The sequence below is a fragment of the Bidens hawaiensis genome, unplaced genomic scaffold (genome assembly GCF_021521415.1).
Source record: "Bidens hawaiensis isolate Kalapana, Puna unplaced genomic scaffold, B.hawaiensis_p1.1 tig00012010_1, whole genome shotgun sequence".
NCBI classification, from domain to species: domain Eukaryota; kingdom Viridiplantae; phylum Streptophyta; class Magnoliopsida; order Asterales; family Asteraceae; genus Bidens; species Bidens hawaiensis.
The window spans coordinates 518,666-539,295 of NW_027491964.1; the positions used below are offsets into that span (position 1 = coordinate 518,666).

The 20,630-nt window shown below is 45.1% G+C and overlaps 1 protein-coding gene across 1 annotated transcript; it reads right to left on the reverse strand.

Annotated features, from left to right (window-relative positions):
• Window positions 1-2,379: 2,379 nt before the first annotated feature.
• Window positions 2,380-20,241, reverse strand: LOC143539758 (glucan endo-1,3-beta-D-glucosidase-like). The gene is made up of 4 exons (XM_077032979.1): window positions 20,001-20,241; window positions 15,718-16,082; window positions 14,853-15,672; window positions 2,380-2,588 (listed from the first exon to the last, which is right to left on the reverse strand). Exons 1-4 carry the CDS (start codon window positions 20,239-20,241, stop codon window positions 2,380-2,382), a joined length of 1,635 nt encoding a protein of 544 aa, XP_076889094.1.
• Between the last annotated feature and the right edge of the window lie 389 nt (window positions 20,242-20,630).

A 20,630-nucleotide genomic window follows, 5' to 3' on the forward strand; every position in this document is an offset into this window, starting at 1 on the left:
TGCTCTTATCGTCTTTATCAGACGTAGACGTCGGGATCTCGACGTGCACGTCAGATTCCTCGGCAGCAGCTTCGAAATCGTGAGTAGAAGACATGGTTTGGAGGTAAAGGAATGATTTCAGGAGAATGCTTGGCAGAAAGTATTCGCCGGAAATCGTTTACAAGAAGAGGAGTGAAAGTGTGAATTACAAAGGACCCTCTCCCCCTTTATATACTCATCGCAATTAATGCGATAAATTTAATGCGGAAGAGAGAGAAATCACAGGTGCAATGAAACTATGACACGTGGCAAAGTGCAAGCTGGCAACAGCTGTTGAAAGGACGCGTGCCAATAATTTCGCGGCCACGCGCCCACGCGCCTGAAAAAGCGCCTGGAATGACCATATACTGTCACATCGCCATAACTTCCTGCACGTCCTGACACTGTCAGAAGAAACCGTCGGACGACGTTTCAACAGTTTGGACTGTTCTTATCCTTTCACTAACTCTTCGAATTTCAAAATTTCAAAAAGATTCAAAAGTAAGCGGGAAAATACCCCTTACCTTGGCAACCAAGTAACTATAAGACAGGTGCGAGTACAGTGTTAAGGCAAAACCCTTCACATACTTAGCACCTGCAGGGAATTGAAGCCAAGAATACCTTGCCGACCAAGTAACTATAAGACGGGTGCGGGTACAGTGTTAAGGCAAAACCCTTCACATACTTAGCACCCGCAGGGAATTGACGCCAGGAATACTTTGGAAGTAAAGTAACCGTAAGACGAGTGCGGGCACAGTGTCAAGGCAAAACCCTTCACATACCTAGCGCTCCGCAGGGAATTGAAACCAAGAAGGATCTTCTGGGCCATGCTTGCGGAAACGGGAATAACATCCCCGCATAGCGGGAACGTCGAGAACTATATTGTTTGAAGCTCCAAGATGGAATTGGTGGTTTTAACATAATTGATCACTATGTTCAAAACTACCAAAACCTCATGGAGAATCCACAAGTGGGACTCAACGCTCCTGACTTGCGAGGAGGTTACAGACCTACCCGCATCATACCCAAAGATCAAGCAGGAAAGTCGGGAATTTCTGCAAGTGACATTAGGACTTCCGCGGGAAGAATCCCCATGGAAAACCTTAAAACTAAACCCTTTTCAAAAACCCTTTGCTTAAGTCCAAAAGTTCACCTCACTTATTAAACATTCATGAGAAGAACATTGGACTGGGGGGACTTGAAGAGGTAGGTCCCAGCAGAGCCCAGTTGGACCTGCAGGACTCACCTTGAAGAGAGACGTCTGCGCAGAAACCAACTGGATCCGCAGGACCCACCATGCTCAGAGACGTGACGTCCTTACGCGCAGTACGCAAGCTGTTCCCGCAGGAAATGCCTCCCAATGGCGAAGTACTCCGCCTGTTCCCGCAGCTGCGGATACAAGCCATCAGGGAAGGCCACCCGCGCAGCAAGGCTACACGCACAAGGCACTTAGCTCTCAAAATAATTCAGTAGTCACCTGAAGGAATGAGCAAAGCCGGGAACAATCCCGCACAAAGGCGGGAGGGGGAATACTCCCGCCCAAATGAGCCAGTCCGTACGATACTGGAGGATCTTTTGTACTGTACCTGACGAGGTATGGGCAAAAGATCTGACCAGAGATACGACAGCTCATTGACAACAGTATGGCGAGCAGCATGCTCTTGTACTGTATGTCACTATTAGCCGCTGCCTACTCACCAACTCCTGTCATACCACGTGCATAGCCTGCAGTTGGTGGAAAAGGAATAGTACACAGCAGGCCTGGTCACTGTCAGCCGCTGCCTACCCACCAACTACCAGCATGGCACGTGCGTAGGCCACAGTTGGTAGAACAGGAATACTATTCAGCCGGCTATACCCTCTTGTAAGTTGAGGGACCAAACTTGTAAGTTGAATGAATTATGTTTAAAAGACATGTTTACCCTTACTAACACATGTACTTCATGCTTTAAGTGTTGTAAATTACTTAAAAATGAGTGTCTTAATTTGCCCTTGTTTGATGTATTATATATAGTATAGATATGATATATTAATAACTTTGTAAGAACATATACGATATATTTAGTTTTGCATAGGTATATTATATATATAATATTTTTAATATTTGTAAAGGTATATATACCATTTCCCCCCTAATATTACAAGTCATGTTAGTTGAGATCTCCACCTAAACTTGGCTCATCACATACTTTAGTGTCAAAAGGTCAAAACCCTCACAATTATATATTTATATTCTTGTTTTCTTAACTCTATAACATTTTATTTAATCAACCAACACTTATTTTAATTATCTATATAACTATATTCAACACAACTTTAACAACTTATTGACTTAAAACAACTTTTCACAAACCAAAACTTTTAATGACAATAGTGACCAAACCAACAATGTGCACTAGTTCCTTCATCTTCATCACCCCTACTAAAAACCCACCACAACAAATTACTCAATGAGTTCCCATCATCATATCCACTCAAACCCCTAATCTTCTCAAGTGCAACATCCTTCTCATAAACACCTTCTAATGCATACACAAACCCCTTCCACCCTTCACCAACACCCTCTCTTCCTGAAGAGGTAGGTCCCAGCAGAGCCCAGTTGGACCCGCAAGACTCACCTTGAAGCGGGACGTCTGCGCAACGACCAACTGCTTCCGCAGGACCCACCATGCTCAGAGAAGACCTTACGCGCAGTACGCCAGCTGTACCCGCAGGGAAAGCCTCCCAATGGTGAAGTACCCCGCTTGTTCCCGCAGTTGCGGATACAAGCCATCAGGGAAGGCTACCCGCACTAATAGCAAGGCTACAAGCACAAGGCACTAACTCTTGCTACTTCAGTAGTCACCTGAAGGAATGAGCAAGGCGGGATTACTCCCGCCCAAATGAGCCAGTCCGTATGCTTCTGGAAGATCTTTTGTACTATACCTGCCAAGGTATGGGCAAAACAGACGATCTGACCAAAACAGCCCATGAACCAATCACAGGGTGACAGCTCACCGACAACAGTACGAGGAGGAGCACCCTCTAGTACTGTTTGTCACTATTAGCCGCTGCCTACTCACCAACCCTTACTATGGAACGCGCGCAGCCTACAGTTGGTGGAACAGTGCATAGCCGGCAGTAAAGGAACAGTATACAGCCGACCTTGTCACTATCGGCCGCAGCCTATCCACCAACCAGCATGGCTTGTGCGTAGCCCACTGTTGGTAGAACATGAATACTATTCAGCCGGCTGTACCTTCTAGGAAACCTACCTTCGGCTATAAATACTCCAACACCTTGGAATGGTAAGGACATCATCTGATATATCATTATCTTATCTTCTCTAGCAATCTCTTAATATACACTTATATTCAGAGCAATCTAGTCTGATTCTCACGCCGGAGGGTGGTCACAAGGAGGAACCCCCCCCCCCTTCTCAGTGACGAGCTTACGGTGTCTGTTTTGCAGGTCACCTGAAGAACAACCTTCTTTGCTGGACCTCATCCTCGTGGGAAACATTACTTAACCCCCAGATTATCCGTAATCTGCCCAGGGTCGATTAGTGTTTCTTCATTGGCGCCATCCGTGCATAAAAGCTAGAACTAATTCTTAGTTTTTTCAAAATTTCTGAAGAAATGGTTAACGTTACTCCGGTCCCAAAGCCAGTAAGTGACCAAGAAACCCCGGTAACCACAACCCCAGCAACTGGGGGGAACACCGGCGGTTATACAAATTTTACGAACACTACTCCGGTTACCCAAGCCGGGACAAGTGTAGTAAACAATATTTCACTGAGGTTCACTAATACCCAGTTGGAGAAACGGACGAGGGTCCCTCGCCAAACACTCGATCAAGTTAAGGCGTGGGCCGAAGCACGTCAGAAAGAGTTCCAAGCTGAGTTGGATGAACGCTTGCGTTCACTTCAACAGGCTGACGAATTCGGCAGTACTCGCCAACATCTCAACATGAACAGTGAGTGCGAGTACTCGGACGATGAGCGGGAAGAATCCGATACCGACGCAAACCCTCGCCATAAGGCAAAAGGGAAGCGTAAGGAAACGGACTTCCAACCGACAAGGAATTTTGGAGAAACCTTTAAACCAACGAACGCGGGGAGAAACCCACGTGACTTCTCCAAAACCTTTAGACCAACTGCTGCAAATGCAGGAAAGTCCAAGTTTGCAAGGGACATTGCGGAAGCAATCGCCCCGAGAAGTGCCAAACAAATGTCCAACATCGGCACTTATGATGGTCTATCCGACCCAGACGACCACTTGAACAGATTCATTGCGGGGGCAACCGTCAGTAACTGGACGGAACCCACGTGGTGTTATATGTTCCAGATGACTCTGGTTGGAGCGGCCAGGGCATGGTTCGATCGTTTACCGGTCCACCACATCTATGATTGGGCGGACTTTCAAAACAAGTTCAGCCAACACTTCAGCCAACAGAGGAAATATACTGAAGAACAGTGGACGATCCTCAACTGCGTTAGAGAGGAGGATGAATCTTTACTAGACTTCATTACTCGCTTCAACTCCAAAAAGCTGAGTCTGGGCAACATAAGTGAAGATCTTGTTCGCGCCGCTTTCATCCAGGGCGCCGAATACCCAGAGCTTATCCGCACATTGACGGGTAAGGACGGCATGCCATCGACATGGGATGCCATCATGACGGCGGCCAAGCGCTTTGCCGAGACGGAGAAGCAACTGGGAAGGGATCTTCCCCAGAGTACACACCTCTACACGCAAAGGACTAGAGAAAACAATGTTCGGATCGCCCGGCAGAACAAAAAGAGGAAGCTAGGTATTTGGCAGTCAAGGGTAAACTTTGACACCCCATCCAGCTCTGACCCTCTTGTTGGCGGAAGAGATAACACACACCCTTCAAGCCGAAAACACCGGTGGACGCCACTCACCAAAAGCGTCACGGAGATATTTGCCACCGAAAAACTACCATGGCTAAAAGCTCCAATGATCCGGCAGCGACCTAATGCGGATCAAAGCAAATCCTGTGACTTCCACGGGACAAAAGGTCATAGTACGGAGGAGTGTACATCCTTGAAGGATATTGTTGAAACATTCGTCAAGGATGGAAGACTTGCACACCTTGTGGCATCAATCAAGAAGGGAGGAAGGAATGATAACCGGTACAGAGACAACGGACGAAAGCCCGTTGACATCAGCATCAACATGGTTCATGGCAAGATCAGAGGAAGAAAAAGGCGAGCGACAGAACCATGCGCGTGGAAGGAAGCTGAGGTGCGTTTCCCGCGAGTGCCAGGAGGACCCAGCAAAGAAGGCCCTATCGTCATCAAAAGCCAGCTGGGGCACTACATCACTTCTCGCACTCTTGCTGACAACGGCGCCTCGTCAACGGTTATGTACAGGCAGTTCTTCGACAAGCTAGATGACGAAGACAAGGAACGTCTGGAAACGATCTACGCCTCGATGGAAGGGTTCGACGGCAGCACAAACACCCCCCTGGGTATCCTATCTTTCCCCGTCACTCTTACGGACGGGAATCACTCACGCACAGAAGACGTGGATTTTGTCGTGATGAGGAAGCCACACCACACATACGACATTCTCTTCGGAAGAGACGGGATGGCAAGATTCAACGCCATGGTATCTTCAGTCCACGGCATGATGGGATGGCCAACAGCTGAGGGTGTAGCGATGATCACCGGCATTCCCCAGGTATGCATCGCATCTGTCTCATCTAAACCCAAACCAAAGATGGCTAAACCAACCATCACCGAACCGGAAAGATGGGCCTTCAATGGCAAATACCCTGACCAGGCCGTTTCCATTGGCCCAACAGTTGTTGATCCCACATGCACCTTACTCAAACGCTTATTACAGAAAAACGCTGACATCTTCGCGTGGACACCAGCTGACATGACTGGTGTACCCCGAAGTAAGGCAGAGCATAAGCTCAAGTGCGATCCGGCTGTTACGCCAGTCGTACAAAAGCGCAGAGTAATGGGGCCAGAACAAACTAACGCGTGTAGAACCCAAGTCAAGGAACTCCTTGACGCAGGCATCGTACGCGTTAGCAGATATCAAACATGGGTTGCAAATCCCGTTATGGTACCGAAGAATAACAAACAATGGCGCATGTGCATAGATTTCAAGGACTTAAACAAAGCATGCCCCAAAGATTGTTATCCGTTACCCGAAATTGATCTTAAGGTGGATTCGTTAGCACCGTTTCGCCTTAAATGCTTCCTGGATGCGTATAAGGGGTACCATCAAATCCACATGGCCGTTGATGATCAGGACAAAACCGCTTTTCGGACGCCCGATGGCACATTTTGTTACCAAATGATGCCATTTGGACTTAAGAATGCCGGGTCCACATACCAACGCCTGATGGACAACCAGTTTCATGCCCAAATTAGGAGGAACTTGGAAGTCTACATGGATGACTTGGTCATCAAAAGCCCTGACGCAGAAGCGATGTTGAAAGACATCGAAGAAACTTTCAACACGCTTAGGAAGATAAACATGAAACTCAACCCGAGCAAGTGTGCCTTTGGAATGGAAGAAGGGAAGTTCTTGGGGGTCATCGTCACTAAAGATGGCTTCAGAGCGAACCCTGAAAAGGTCGAAGCCATTATCAAAATGGAATCACCTACTACCATCAAACAGGCTCAGACACTGAATGGACGACTAGTGGCACTTAATCGCTTTTTGGCAAACCACGCGGATAAGTCGTTTCCTTTCGTGTCAACGTTGATAAACTGTTTAAAGAAAACGCACTTCCGCCGGACACCAGAAGCGGAAGCAGCTTTTCAGGAGATTCGGTCACGCTTGATCGAACTCCCAACGCTCACAGCACCAAAAGCGGGAGAGGAGTTAATCCTATACCTTTCCGCAACAGATAGAGCAACCGGGGCGGTCCTGCTAGTTGAACGGAAAAGCATCCAGATGCCAATCTATTATGTCAGCCGTATCCTAACAGACGTAGAAACCCGGTACTCTACCCTCGAAAAATTAGTCTTAGCACTTATACACGCTTCACGCAGGTTAAGACGATATTTCCAGGGTCACCCAATCACCATTCTCTCCAACTTCAAACTTGCAAACGTTCTACGCAAACCCGAGTTATCGGGACTCCTAGCCAAATGGGCAATTGAGTTGGGGGAATACGCGATAAAGTATAAGCCAAGACCAGCCATAAATGGCCAGGTTTTGGCCGACTTTATTGCGGAAGTGCCTGCATCGCGGGAAAAAGAGTGCCAGGAAGAGGCTCAACCCTCTCCAGCATAGGACATCAATGATGTCTGGCGACTCTACACTGATGGAGCAGCCAGTAACGAGGGTTCAGGCGCAGGGCTGAAACTAACCAACCCAGCAGGCCAAGAATACACTTACGCTATTCGACTGGATTTTCCAAGTACGAATAACGAAGCCGAGTATGAAGCATTCTTGGCCGGGCTGAGAATTGTGCGTAAGATGGGAGTGAAACACTTGGAAGCCCACGTGGATTCCATGTTAGTAGCCAATCAAATCAACGGGACGTACACGGCCGTGAACGACACAATGGCCCTGTACCTCGCACAAGCAAAAACCCTTATGCGCGATTTTAACGATTGCAAAGTTAAACACGTCAAGCGTAGTGAAAACAAATCTGCGGATGCGTTAAGCAAGCTTGCATCATTAGCCTTCACCCACTTGGGAAAGGACATCCGCATTGAACTCCTCGAGGCACCTTCGGTCCCGCACAAGGAAATTTGTGTCATCCAAACCGGCACAGAAACGTGGATGACACCAATAATAAAATACCTTGCGGCAGGTACACTACCAGAGTCAAAAACACAGGCAAGAAAACTACGCTGTAAAGCACTGAATTATCAACTCATCGATGACATCCTTTACAGACGTAACTTTCTTGGCCCACTCTTAAGATGCGTGGATAACCAAGATGCTGACTACCTCCTAAGGGAAGTACACGAAGGCATCTGTGGAGTACACGCAGGTCCACGCGCTGTTGTAGCTAAGCTAAACAACGCGGGATACTTTTGGCCGGGGATGCATACGGATGTGCTGGCATACATCAGAAAATGCAGGTCTTGTCAGCTCAACGCACCCAACACGCACCGCCCGAAGAATGAACTTGTTCCAGTCACCTCTTCATGGCCATTTCAGAAGTGGGCCATCGATGTGACAGGCCCATTTCCTACAGCAGCAGGAAACGTTCAGTTCCTAGTGGTAGCAATCGACTACTTCACCAAGTGGATAGAAGCAAAACCCTTAGCCCAAACAACCGCGAAACATATCAAAAATTTTATTTGGGAATTTATTATTTGTCGTTTTGGACTTCCACAGAATTTGGTGAGCGATAACGGCACCAACTTTGCTGACAAGAAGCTACAAAAGTGGCTGGAAGAACTTCAAATCACCCACACTTTTACCTCAGTGGCGCACCCGCAAGGTAATGGTGAGGTATAAAGAGCAAATAAGAGCATCGTCGAAGGCATAAAGAAAAGACTCTTGGAACACAGATCCGGCTGGGTGGACGAGCTTCCGCACGTCCTTTGGGCAAACAGAACGCTGAAAAAGGCCAGTACGGGAGAAACCCCGTTCAGTCTCACTTATGGCAATGAAGCCATGGTCCCGGTCGAAATTGGTTTACCCTCACCAAGGGTCTTGATTCAGCCAGAAGACAATGATGCGGAAAGACGGTTAGACCTTATGCTAACCGAGGAACGCAGAGACTTAGCCGCAGTGCGTGAAGAGAACTACAAGCGACAAATGCAAAAGTACTACAACACGCGGGTAAAACTCTGCAACTTCAATGTAGGAGACTACATACTGCGTAACAACGAGGCTTCGAACCAACAACGCCCAGGAAAACTGGCCCCGGTCTGGGAAGGGCCATACATTATCAAAGAAGTTCTGGGAAAGGGCGCATACCGGCTCGAAAGGCTCGATGGCACTCCCATCCCAAGAACATGGAATGGAGCTCAATTACGCAAATGTTATATGTAGATCAATTCCAAACTTGTAAAGAAAAGGCCTAGAGCCACTTCTAATGGAAATGATTCTCCTTTCACAATGTGTTGATAGTCTTACCTTTATACTTATGAACTTCCCACACTGATGTGCCGGTATTCACCGCATAAATATGGGAAGAAGTAAGTCGTTACGTGTGGAAGGCGGCAAAACCCGCATAAACACAAAACGGTAAAAATTTCAAAAGTTTTAAGGAAAACCTCCACGCAGGTCAGATGTAGGCAAAGTTTAGCCATCCTACTAAGTGCAAGTGACGGTCTTACCCGCACAATCACGAACAAGGAGGCAAAACTTCAACCTATTATCTACCACGTTCAAAGGTTAACTTATTCTAAACACTTAGAAAATTTCAAAGGAAAAGATGAGGAAAACTTCCACGCAGGTCAGATATAAGTAAAGTTAAGCCATCCTACTAAGTGTAAGTGACGGTCATACCCGCACAATCATGAAAGAGGAAGCGAAACAAACTTATAATTTGCCACGTTAAAAAGTTAACTTATCTAAGTACTAAAGAAATTGCTAAGTTAAATCAAAACATGGGTAAAATAAACAAGGCAAGGAATTAACACAATCTTTATTCCATCAAAATTCAAATATTACAAAGATTGCTGGGTGCATACCCGCATACAAAAGAAGCTATACAAAAACAAAAATCTACGCTAATGGTGGAAAGGGATCTTCAGGATCAAGCTTCAGGACCACTTCCACTTGGACCCGCACCATCAGTAGAGCGTGGGGTTCAAGGAAAGCTTTAAGGATAGCTAGCCCATCATCAGCAGCAGCAACTTCGTTCACCTTCTCCACCACCGGATACGGGAAGGCGGCATACTGGTTCACTGCTTGGTCATAAACAGCTTCAGTATCCACATCGTACAAAGGGAAGTTGGAAGGCGGGATGCCTTTCTCAACGAACCCTAGACCAAGCAGGAAGCCGGCCTTTTCCCCATCCTCATGAGAAGCGTTGAGGGCTGCGCTCATGGCATCGTCGTATGATGTGTCCGTGAAGACTCGATGCACAACCTATAAGAAAAAATACAAGTGTTAAAATCTCTTCCATGTGCAAAGAAAAGAGTAAAGATATGAAATTACGCATACCTGAGACAACGCTTCTCGAAGAAGCCATTCCTTGGTAACCAGAGCTTCCTGGAGGGCAGCTTGAGCTTGGTTACGGGCGCGTTCGGCTTCACTTTTGTTGAGGTTGGCAAGCAACACTTCTTTAGCCGCAGCCTCTTCAACGCCCTTTAGCTTCCGCTCAGTCTGGTCAAGCACCCCCCTCTGGTCCAGGATCTCTTGGAGCTTCTTCGCGTCTTCCATCGCCAAGGCATCATGAGCCTGTTGGAGCGCCTCTAGTTTGGCTTTAAGTTCCTCATTCTCGAGGCGTAGAGGCTCAGCAACAGCTTCAGCCTTGGTGGCCCTTTCAGTTGCGTTCCGAGCAGTTTCCTTAGCCAGCCGAAGCTGTTCGTTAATAGCTTGGGCAGCCTTGGAACGGGCCTCGAGACGGGCCTGAACTTCAACTTCAAGGGCCTTGAACGCCTTCTCCTTCTCCGCAGCAGCGGCGGAGAGCCTCCTATTCTCCTCCCGGACAGCCCGCGCCTGAGCTACTTCTTGGATACGAGCTGCTTTTAACTTGTCGTTTTCACGACAAAGCAGCTCGACGCGCGGCTGCATCCGGGCCAGGAGAACCCGAAGCTCATTGGTTAGCCTACCCTCCTGGTAGCTAGCCATGGCTTCCCCCAACGCACCACTGGGAGCTGCGTGACGAGCCCACTCCACGCACTCCACAGGTGTGCGAAGGGTTGTTCCTCGGCGGATGTTCCATCGTGGAACATACACTTCATTGGAATCCGACACTGCAAAAAACAAAAAGCAGTTAGGAAAAGATGATATAAAAAAAAAAAGGCCAAAAGAACCCTACGCACCTGTAGGGTCAACAACAGGCCGATAGCCGCCAAACCCATCACCTGAACCCAAGGGAAATCCGTCCAAGAGGCCAGGTAGATGGGAAGGAGGCAGAGGTTGGCGAGAAGCCCCATGCATACCTGAAGGATCGGCCGTCGTTGCCGATGACGGAGGAGGCATGGTGAAGGCTGCCGCGGTAGTAGAAACCAACGGAGGTGAACTCACAACCGTGGTCGCCGCTGCAGAGTCCGCAGAAAAAGTAACCGCCGGCTCAGTGAAAGATGCGGTAAATATGGCACTGACAGCCGGCGGTGATGTCATCACAGTTGGAACAGTTGGCTCAACTGGGTGAGCAACTGAACCAACTGAAACAGGCGCAGCCGCCTGAGTCGTCGCCTCAGGTAGGCTGACCAAGCCTACCGTCATGGGTCCGGAGGTACTCCTCCCCGCTCCACCCTGGAATGCGGTAGCATCCACGCCTGCACAAGGAAGATAAGTATTAATGATGGAAAGCTATGAAGTTAAAAATAAAGGAAGTTTGTACTTACGGGTTTTCTTGAGCCTAAAAGTGCGGACAGGCGGGGACGAACCCGATGGAGCCGGCCTCTTTGCGCCGCTCACCGTCGTTATCCTGGGCTCTCCGGAGGTGACAGTCGTCGCAGCCTCCGGAGCAGTGGTCTTATCACCACCAGGGTTCCCCGCCACCTCCTCGCTCTCGGTCTCTGAATCAGATCGAGGCACCGGATCGGCAGTGGAGGCTACCTTCGCCTTCCCCTTCCCGCCGGCAGCCTTCTTCTTACGCACCAACGGAGGACCATCTGCGGATTCCTCATCAGAACACAAGATTAGAGGAATTCCAGCAGAGGTTTCAGCATTGAGGGGTCGAGGGTTGAATAACGCCTTACCTGGCCGCCTGGCGCTCAGGATCTCGTGGCCTGGCGGGTAGACCTCCACGAACCGATCCGCCGTCTGTTTAAGAATGGGCAACTCGTTCTCATCTAGAGCACGAGTACCCATCCGAGCGGGACTATCAGCCTCCCGCGGATACTGCAGTCGCTCCCCTCTGAAATAAAAGAAAAACAGTTAGAAGACAAACCTATATAAACAAAGAAGACAGAGCATACCGTAAGGGACAGAGTTCAAACCGTATTCAAGGACGATCAGGATCTTTTGCGCCTCCGCATCCTTCCACACCCGGCTCATCCCGAGCATCACCATCCCGGACTCCGCAAAGCGGTAAACCGGAGATTGGACTCGGGATATCTTTGAGAACCATTCCGCCTCCTGGTAGTTGGAGGCGTGAAGGCTGGGGAGTGCTTGCCCATTCTTGAACTTCATGGCAAGGGGGATGGCGCGAGCGGAGATATAAAAGAACTCCCGCTTCCATGAACGAAGACTGCTCTCGGTTGCGCAAATCTTCAAACCCTTGATCCGGGTTATCAGAGTATACCACCCCTGGATGCACCTCCAAGAGTAGAAGGTCATCAGGCGGTCGACGAAGGGCTCAACGCCCAGAATCCGGCACACCCACTCGAAGTGGCGAATTTTTGCGATCGCCATCGGGTGTACCTCGGTCAGGTGTACACCGTGCCTCTCCAGAACACGGTACACAAACTTCGTCAAAGGGAACCTAAGATTCCCATAGACAAAGAATGCGGCATATACCCCGATCTTGCCTCTGGGGGCATCATACACCGTCTGATGAGGTTCAGGAAACTCAGGCTCGAGAGACTCGAGCATGAACTTCCTGACGATGTATTGATATAGATCGACAGGCAGAGCACACTGGCACTCGCCAGCAGTACTCTTGTCATCCTTGTCGGACGTGGATGACGGGGTTCTCGGCGTACACCCCAGCCTCCTGAGCTGTAGACTCAAGATCGTGAACAGAAGACATCTTGCAGGTATGAAAAAGAGAACGATTTCAAGAGAATGCTCGACTGAAAAGGTGAGTATTCGCCGGAAATCGTTTTGAAGATGAAGAGAAAAGTGAAAGTGTGGATTACAAAGGACCCTCTCCCCCTTTATATACTAATCGCAATTAATGCGATGAATTTAATGCGGAAGAGAGAGAAATCGCAGGTGCAATGAAACTATGACACGTGGCAAAAAGCAAGCTGGCAACAGCTGTTGAAAGGACGCGTGCCAGTAATTTCGCGGCCACGCGCCCGAAAATTCGCGCCCACGCGCCTTAAAAAGCGCCTGGAATGACCATATACTGTCACGTCGCCATAACTTCCTGCACGTCTTGACACTGTCAGAAGAAACCGTCGGACGACGTTTCAATAGTTTGGACTGTTCTTATCCTTTCACCAACTCTTCGAAATTTCAAAATTTCAAAAAGATTCAAAAGAGGGAAAATACCCCTTACCTTGGCAACCAAGTAACTATAAGACAGGTGCGAGTAAAGTGTTAAGGCAAAACCCTTCACATACTTAGCACCCGCAGGGAATTGACGCCAGGAATACCTTGGAAGCAAAGTAACCGTAAGACGAGTGCGGGTACAGTGTCAAGGCAAAACCCTTCACATACTTAGCGCTCCGCAGGGAATTCAAACCAAGAAGGATCTTCTGGGCCATGCTTGCGGAAACGGGAATAACATCCCCGCATGGCGGGAACGTCGAGAACTATATTGTTTGAAACTCCAAGATGGAATTGGTGGTTTTAACATAATTGATCACTATGTTGAAAACTACCAAAACCCCATGGAGAATCCACACAAGTGGGACTCAACGCTCCTGACTTGCGAGGAGGTTACAGACCTACCCGCTTCATACCCAAAGATCAAGCAGAAAAGTCGGGAATTTCTGCGTGACATTAGGAAAACCGCGGGAAGAATCTCCACGGAAAACCTTAAAACTAAAAACCCTTTTCAAAACCCCTTGCTAGTCCAAAAGTTCACCTCACTTATTAATAATTCATGAGAAGAACATTGGACTGGGGGGACTTGAAGAGGTAGGTCCCAGCAAAGCCCAGTTGGACCCGCAAGACTCACCTTGAAGAGGGACGTCTGCGCAACGACCAACTGCTTCCGCAGGACCCACCATGCTCAGAGAAGACCTTACGCGCAGTACGCCAGCTGTACCCGCAGGGAAAGCCTCCCAATGGTGAAGTACCCCGCTTGTTCCCGCAGTTGCGGATACAAGCCATCAGGGAAGGCTACCCGCACTAATAGCAAGGCTACACGCACAAGGCACTAACTCTTGCTACTTCAGTAGTCACCTGAAGGAATGAGCAAGGCGGGAATACTCCCGCCCAAATGAGCCAGTCCGTATGCTTCTGGAAGATCTTTTGTACTATACCTGCCAAGGTATGGGCAAAACAGACGATCTGACCAAAACAGCCCATGAACCAATCACAGGGTGACAGCTCACCGACAACAGTACGAGGAGGAGCACCCTCTAGTACTGTTTGTCACTATTAGCCGCTGCCTACTCACCAACCCTTACTATGGGACGCGCGCAGCCTACAGTTGGTGGAACAGTGCATAGCCGGCAGTAAAGGAACAGTATACAGCCGACCTTGTCACTATCGGCCGCAGCCTATCCACCAACCAGCATGGCTTGTGCGTAGCCCACTGTTGGTAGAACATGAATACTATTCAGCCGGCTGTACCTTCTAGGAAACCTACCTTCGGCTATAAATACTCCAACACCTTGGAATGGTAAGGACATCATCTGATATATCATTATCTTATCTTCTCTAGCAATCTCTTAATATACACTTATATTCAGAGCAATCTAGTCTGATTCTCACGCCGGAGGGTGGTCACAAGGAGGAACCCCCCCCCCCTTCTCAGTGACGAGCTTACGGTGTCTGTTTTGCAGGTCACCTGAAGAACAACCTTCTTTGCTGGACCTCATCCTCGTGGGAAACATTACTTAACCCCCAGATTATTCGTAATCTGCCCAGGGTCGATTAGTGTTTCTTCACTTCCCAAAGCAGGCAAAGCCCACTCCACAAGCTGCTTCGTAAACTCAATATCCGAAAACAAAGCTTCGGTTATCGGCAACAACGGCAGCACTTGAATCCCTAACCTACATTCCCTCCATTCGGCCGGAGCAAACCATAACCCACTATCCCTTTTATTATTCCAAAGCACCCCCACAACGCTGTTTTCACTTGTGAAATCCGCGTCGTAGATGTTACCCCCTTCTTTCACATGCCACCATGTTTTCGCTGCGTGTATTTCCAACGACGTAAGTAGTGATCCGATAGCAACTAAATATGTATCCCCGTAAGCCAGCCCCATTAACGCGGCAGAGTAATACGCATTCACCGCTTCACTCGTACTTTCTTGATTCCTCCCGTCCGCGAATTCGGTCAAACCCGACGCCCACGAATGCAATTTCCATAAATCAAAACATCTCAAACGCGTATACATATTCGAACCTTTACCAAGTGTCATAAAATCCGCCATTAACGCGTACGCTTTCGGCCGATACTTTCTCCCCCAAACCGGGTCAATCTTCGCAGGAACCGCGATCCCATAAAGAAAATAACCTATATGAAAATGATGATCGTTATACACGCCAAACCCAAAATCCGCACCCGAATCATTAGCCCCTTGTTTAGTCACCAGCCCGCCCCACGTTTTCTCATACAAAAACCTGTTACCTGCAAACGTTCCATCCAACCACGGCTCGATCGTTTCCTTCAAATACTTTCTAACCTTCGGGATCACATCCAAACACCCGACTTCCTCGGCTATCAATACAAACCTAGCCGCCCGAGCCACCAATTTCCCAAAAAACTACGACGAAGTCGTAACTATCGTGCTCGAATCCAACTCATTAACGTCTTTAACAAGAGCTTCAATCATTTCCAAACGCGACTCGGGTTTAAGTTTAACCCCGTTAACCGAATGCCAGGTTATCGAAACCGGGTTGGGTTTTAACACCCACGAATCCCCAACTACCCCAACAAGATCCCCATCAATAGACTTATACTTCACATAATCCAAAACCGAAACCGAACAGGTATCGAGCAGGCGAACGTGCAACGGGTTCGCTAACATTAACAAATCCCCCCACCCTTTAGTTTCCCATTTGTATTCCACACAAAAGGGTTTACTAAATAAAGCTTGACCCGAAACCGGATGACAAGTACTGAACCGATCAAGAACCGATTCAAAACCCGAACCCGAATTCGAATCCGGTAACACTGCGATTCGGATAATGCCACAATATTCATCAGATGTGATGGTGGAAACATCATGGGTTAAATTGATTGGTGTGGAGGTGTACAAGACCCATGTCTGGCCGTTATTTAAGGCGACTTTGTATCGGGTTTTCGATGAATTCGGAACGAATTCAAGTATGGCGTGAATGGTTTTGATGGAGAGTTTGGTGGGTTGTAGGATTTGGGATGTTATGTATGGGCTGCCTTTGACTAAGAAGACTCTTAGAGTGGGCTGGATGTCTAAGGTGAGACTAAGGTCATCGAATGAGGATATGACATGGGTCAGGTTCTGGTTGGAAGCGGAGAGAGTGAGGTCAGGGGTGAATATTTGGTAAGAGAAAGCGGAGTTGGAGAGAAACGATGTGTGCGAGATTGAGAGAGAGGAATGGGAGGATTTGATTAAGTAAGGGTGGATGTATTCTGGTTGGTCACCGGATTTGAGGGCAAAGTTTTGGAAGGAGGAGTTGGTGGGGAGAAGAAGGTGGTGGGTGGGAAGGTGAATGGGTGTTGGTGGTGGTTCATGGTGGTGGTGTGGTGTGGTGTGGGATTTATAGGGGTTTGATATGAAGGGTTGGTTAAGGGTTTGAATGTTTTGATGATGAGGAGGAGGAGGAGTTGTTAGATGTTTCTTTGAAGTTTCTTTGTAAGGTTTCTCTTTGAAAAGAATACGTGTAGAGAAAATGACAAAAATATTTATTTGACTATTTTTTTTGTTTTTAAAAAGGAATATATATCGACTTCTAATCATTGATGAGATTTTTAACTAATTAGATGAGTAGTAAATTTCGTGGCTAAGATGATTTCTTAAAAAAAGAACTATTGACCTGAAAGTTTTATGACACGTGACGGAATTTTATTGGTTTAAAATCTCTTCGATTAATGATTGAAAGGTGTGCGAGTTAACGAAATTGAGGGTGGACATTATGGAGAAAAGATGGTTAAAATGAACATTTTGTTTACTTTGACTGGTCCCGTAAATATATTATATAAAGGTCACCTTGGGTAATGAAATCGGTTTAACCGGGTTCTCAACAACATCGATGGCAACACATAGGGTTCCAATTTGGGTTTCCAAGATCGGATTTTCTACCTTGATGTGAAGTGTGAGATGTTATCGTTTTCAACCGTCTTTTTTATTGCATATCTTAAAACGAAAAATTAAGGTTTTTGTATCCTTTTTTTCTTGGTTTCTTATATTAGATGGAATGATGGTATGACAAAGATAAGCATTTGGTACCAAGTACCAGTACAATATCGATAAAATAGGTATCCATTTTTATTGAAATTCGGTACTAGTATCTTCGATATTAATACCAAATAGAGATGATGAACATATCTTACCATTTTAATTGGTTGTTTCTATTTGATGTGTTTAATTGATTAAATATATAGTTGTAGAATTCATAGTTTTGTAGTTTCATATATCTTTTTCATTGGGAAAATTTCAAAAATACCTTTTAATAGAGAGATTCTAAGTTTATTCTCTTCAAATTCGTATTTCCAGCTTTGTCCCTCTTCTATCGCATCGCTCACGATGTGTTAGGTTGTCCCGCGAATGAGTTAACAAAACAATCACAACAAGACGTGTGGTCGGAAACACATCGTATCTGATGTGTTAAAACACTTTATCTCCTTGTCCCCAACTTGAAATGGTTTGATTTTTGTTAATTGGAAATTCAAACACCCGAACTGAAACAATGTATCATCGTTTGAATCACTGTTTCGAGATAAGTTTACATTAGTCGACCTGTATCTTTCTTCTTATCAAAAGCCCTAAACATCGGTTTGAAATTTGAAAAAACACTTAACGATGTTAAGTGTTTTTTAACGGGGGTCCATTGAGAGAAAAATAGTCGAAAGATTGGACCATTGGAATATATTTTTAAATGTAGGATTATTATCGATCGGTCAATACACAAAAGGTGAAATTATTTATTTTCTATAGAAGTATATTTTAAAATTACAATAAAAAATTTAAAAAAAATAAAAAATAAAAAAATGAGATGTGAGATGTTTCAAGTGCTTTTATGGTTTTGGTTGATATTTTGAACATGTCTTATCCAATTATTATTATTTGATGCATTTAGTGGATTAGGTAAACAATAGTAGAATTCCGTCTTTTGTAGTTTCATATAATCTGTTTTACTTCATACGATGGTGACCAGTTTTTGAGACCATAAGAAACCAATATAACAGTTAGGTTATATTTTAAATGAATTATTATAGAAATAAAGAAAAAGAGATTTAACGTTCAGAGATGCAACAATAAAATAGTTTTTAGTTGAAGAAACGGATGCCACTTGTCCCCTTTAGTAAAACCAAGACATCACTAAAAATATGGAACAAGTTACATCCTAAAGTTGTAAAAGAAATCATACTTTAATAAAGTGAAATTTTAATATCTTAAATTATTATATATGTATACTAGACGGGTGTCCGCGCGATGGAGCGGGTGTTTGAACATGTTAATCACGTAACAAATATAAGTGTTTATGGTTCAGTTAAAACCTTGAAATAGTTTAAACCGGTCATTGGTTTGACTTTTTTTTTCTTTTTTTTTTTACTTTCGGTTTGTTGGTCGGTTTTAAAATTTTCAAAATATAGTGAACGGTTGGTTCGCGGTTTATACTGGCAATCGGCCATATGAAACCAGACCAGATTGTAAATGTTGAATGCATTTTAATGTTTTTTATTATTAATAATTAGATATGTTTTGTATTATATATTAGATATAGTTAAAATTTAATTGAACATAATATTTTTATTACAAATAACTTGGCTATTCAACTTCAAATTAACCTAATTGCAGCATGATTCATTTTGTGATATTTGTTGTTATTATTTCACGTCCTAGATTTCCATTAATATTTACCATTTATGTGGCTAAAATTATCATTATTTATGATCCTCTCAAGTGTCATTTAATGTTGATGCTTAGTTAAAATTGATGGTACATTTAAGTTAATAATTATTTGAAACTAAATTTATTGCTAAAGTTTAAACTGTGAAACCAAACTAGAACTAGGCTGTTAGTAACGATTCGGTTTCAACTTTCAATGGTTGAGTTTGGTTTTGGACGACAAAAAAATCAATATTAACAGTTAGACTCACAAGTTTAACTTAAAAACCATCAAAACTGACACTGAACACCCCTACGTAACATATTAATTTATTTAAATTCAAAAAAACTATAACAATATCATATCCAAATTAAAGAGAATAAAATGCTAGTTTTTATGCTGTAATTTTTTTATAAAAATATTAACGTTTGAAAAGGTTATAGTCGTTTAAAAAGCATGGGTGGAAAGTTAGTTTACAAGTTAAATTAAAAACATAATATGGTTAAAGATGAGAGACCAAACTTGTAAGTTGAATAGATTGTGTTTAAAAGACAAGTTTACCCTTACTAACACATGTACTTCATGCTTTAAGTGTTGTAAATTACTTAAAAATGGGTGTCCTAATTTAACCTTAGAGTTAAGTGCCATTTTAGTACCTGTGGTTTGGTCAACTACGCAACTTTAGTACCTATTCTTTATTTTGTGCAAATGACTACCTCAGTTTAAAATAACTTGCCATTTTAGTATTTTTTTCTAACCCCGTCTATTTTGTCCGTTAAATCATGGGTATTTACATAATTTTCATTATTATTTATTTTATTCTTTTATTTCTTTTTCCCCATCATCTTCCTCACCCAAAAATCCTTTACTAGCCCTAAAACCCCACCCACTTCAATCTCACACACCATTTACTCAATTCATAAGAAAAAATAGCATACATACGCAAACATCATAATCATATTGTTATTAACAACACATTACACATTCATACTTAGATAATAATAATAATAATAATAATAATAATAATCAGATTGATCCAACAAGCTAATTATTAGCAAACCCTTAAGACATGAGCGGGTGGAGATGGCACCACCGGTGGCAGCTGTTGTCCCGTCTTTGCTTTGCCACCCACCACCACCGGCGGTACAACAACTTCTTCCAGCTGCTGTCGTCCAACAATTGGCGGGAGGCCAGCACCCGCAGGCGTCGGTCAGCTTTGTTGCGGTGGCGACATAAACACGCCCACCACCTTCAAGTTGGTGGTTGACCGGAGTCACGGTGGACGCCATGTGAATCGGCATCGTGATTTGGATAATGAATACATAAAAGTGTGATTATTCTGTTTTATATAGATTGCAGAAGGTGGGTTTGCATAACCGGATTGGATTGAATTGAGTAAATGGTGTGTGAGATTGAAGTGGGTTTCGGGTTTTAGGGCTAGTAAAGGATGGTTGGGTGAGGAAGATGATGGGGAAAAAGAAATAAAAGAATAAAATATATAATAATGAAAATTACGTAAATACTCCTGACTTAACGGACAAAATAGACGGGGTTAGAAAAAAGTACTAAAATGGCAAGTTATTTTAAACTGAGGTAGTCATTTGGACAAAATAAAGAATAGGTACTAAAGTTGCGTAGTTGACCAAACCACAGGTACTAAAATAGCACTTAACTCTTTAACCTTATTTGG

Coding starts and splice junctions, on each gene's coding strand:
- LOC143539758 (XM_077032979.1), bottom strand. CDS start 20,241: ATGCCGATTCACATGGCGTCCACCGTGACTCCGGTCAACCACCAACTT. Junction 16,083..20,000: donor CACCCGCTCATGTCTTAAGG/GTTTGCTAATAA, acceptor TCCGAATCGCAG/TGTTACCGGATTCGAATTCG. Junction 2,589..14,852: donor GGCTTTGCCTGCTTTGGGAA/GTGAAGAAACAC, acceptor CTACCTCTTCAG/GAAGAGAGGGTGTTGGTGAA.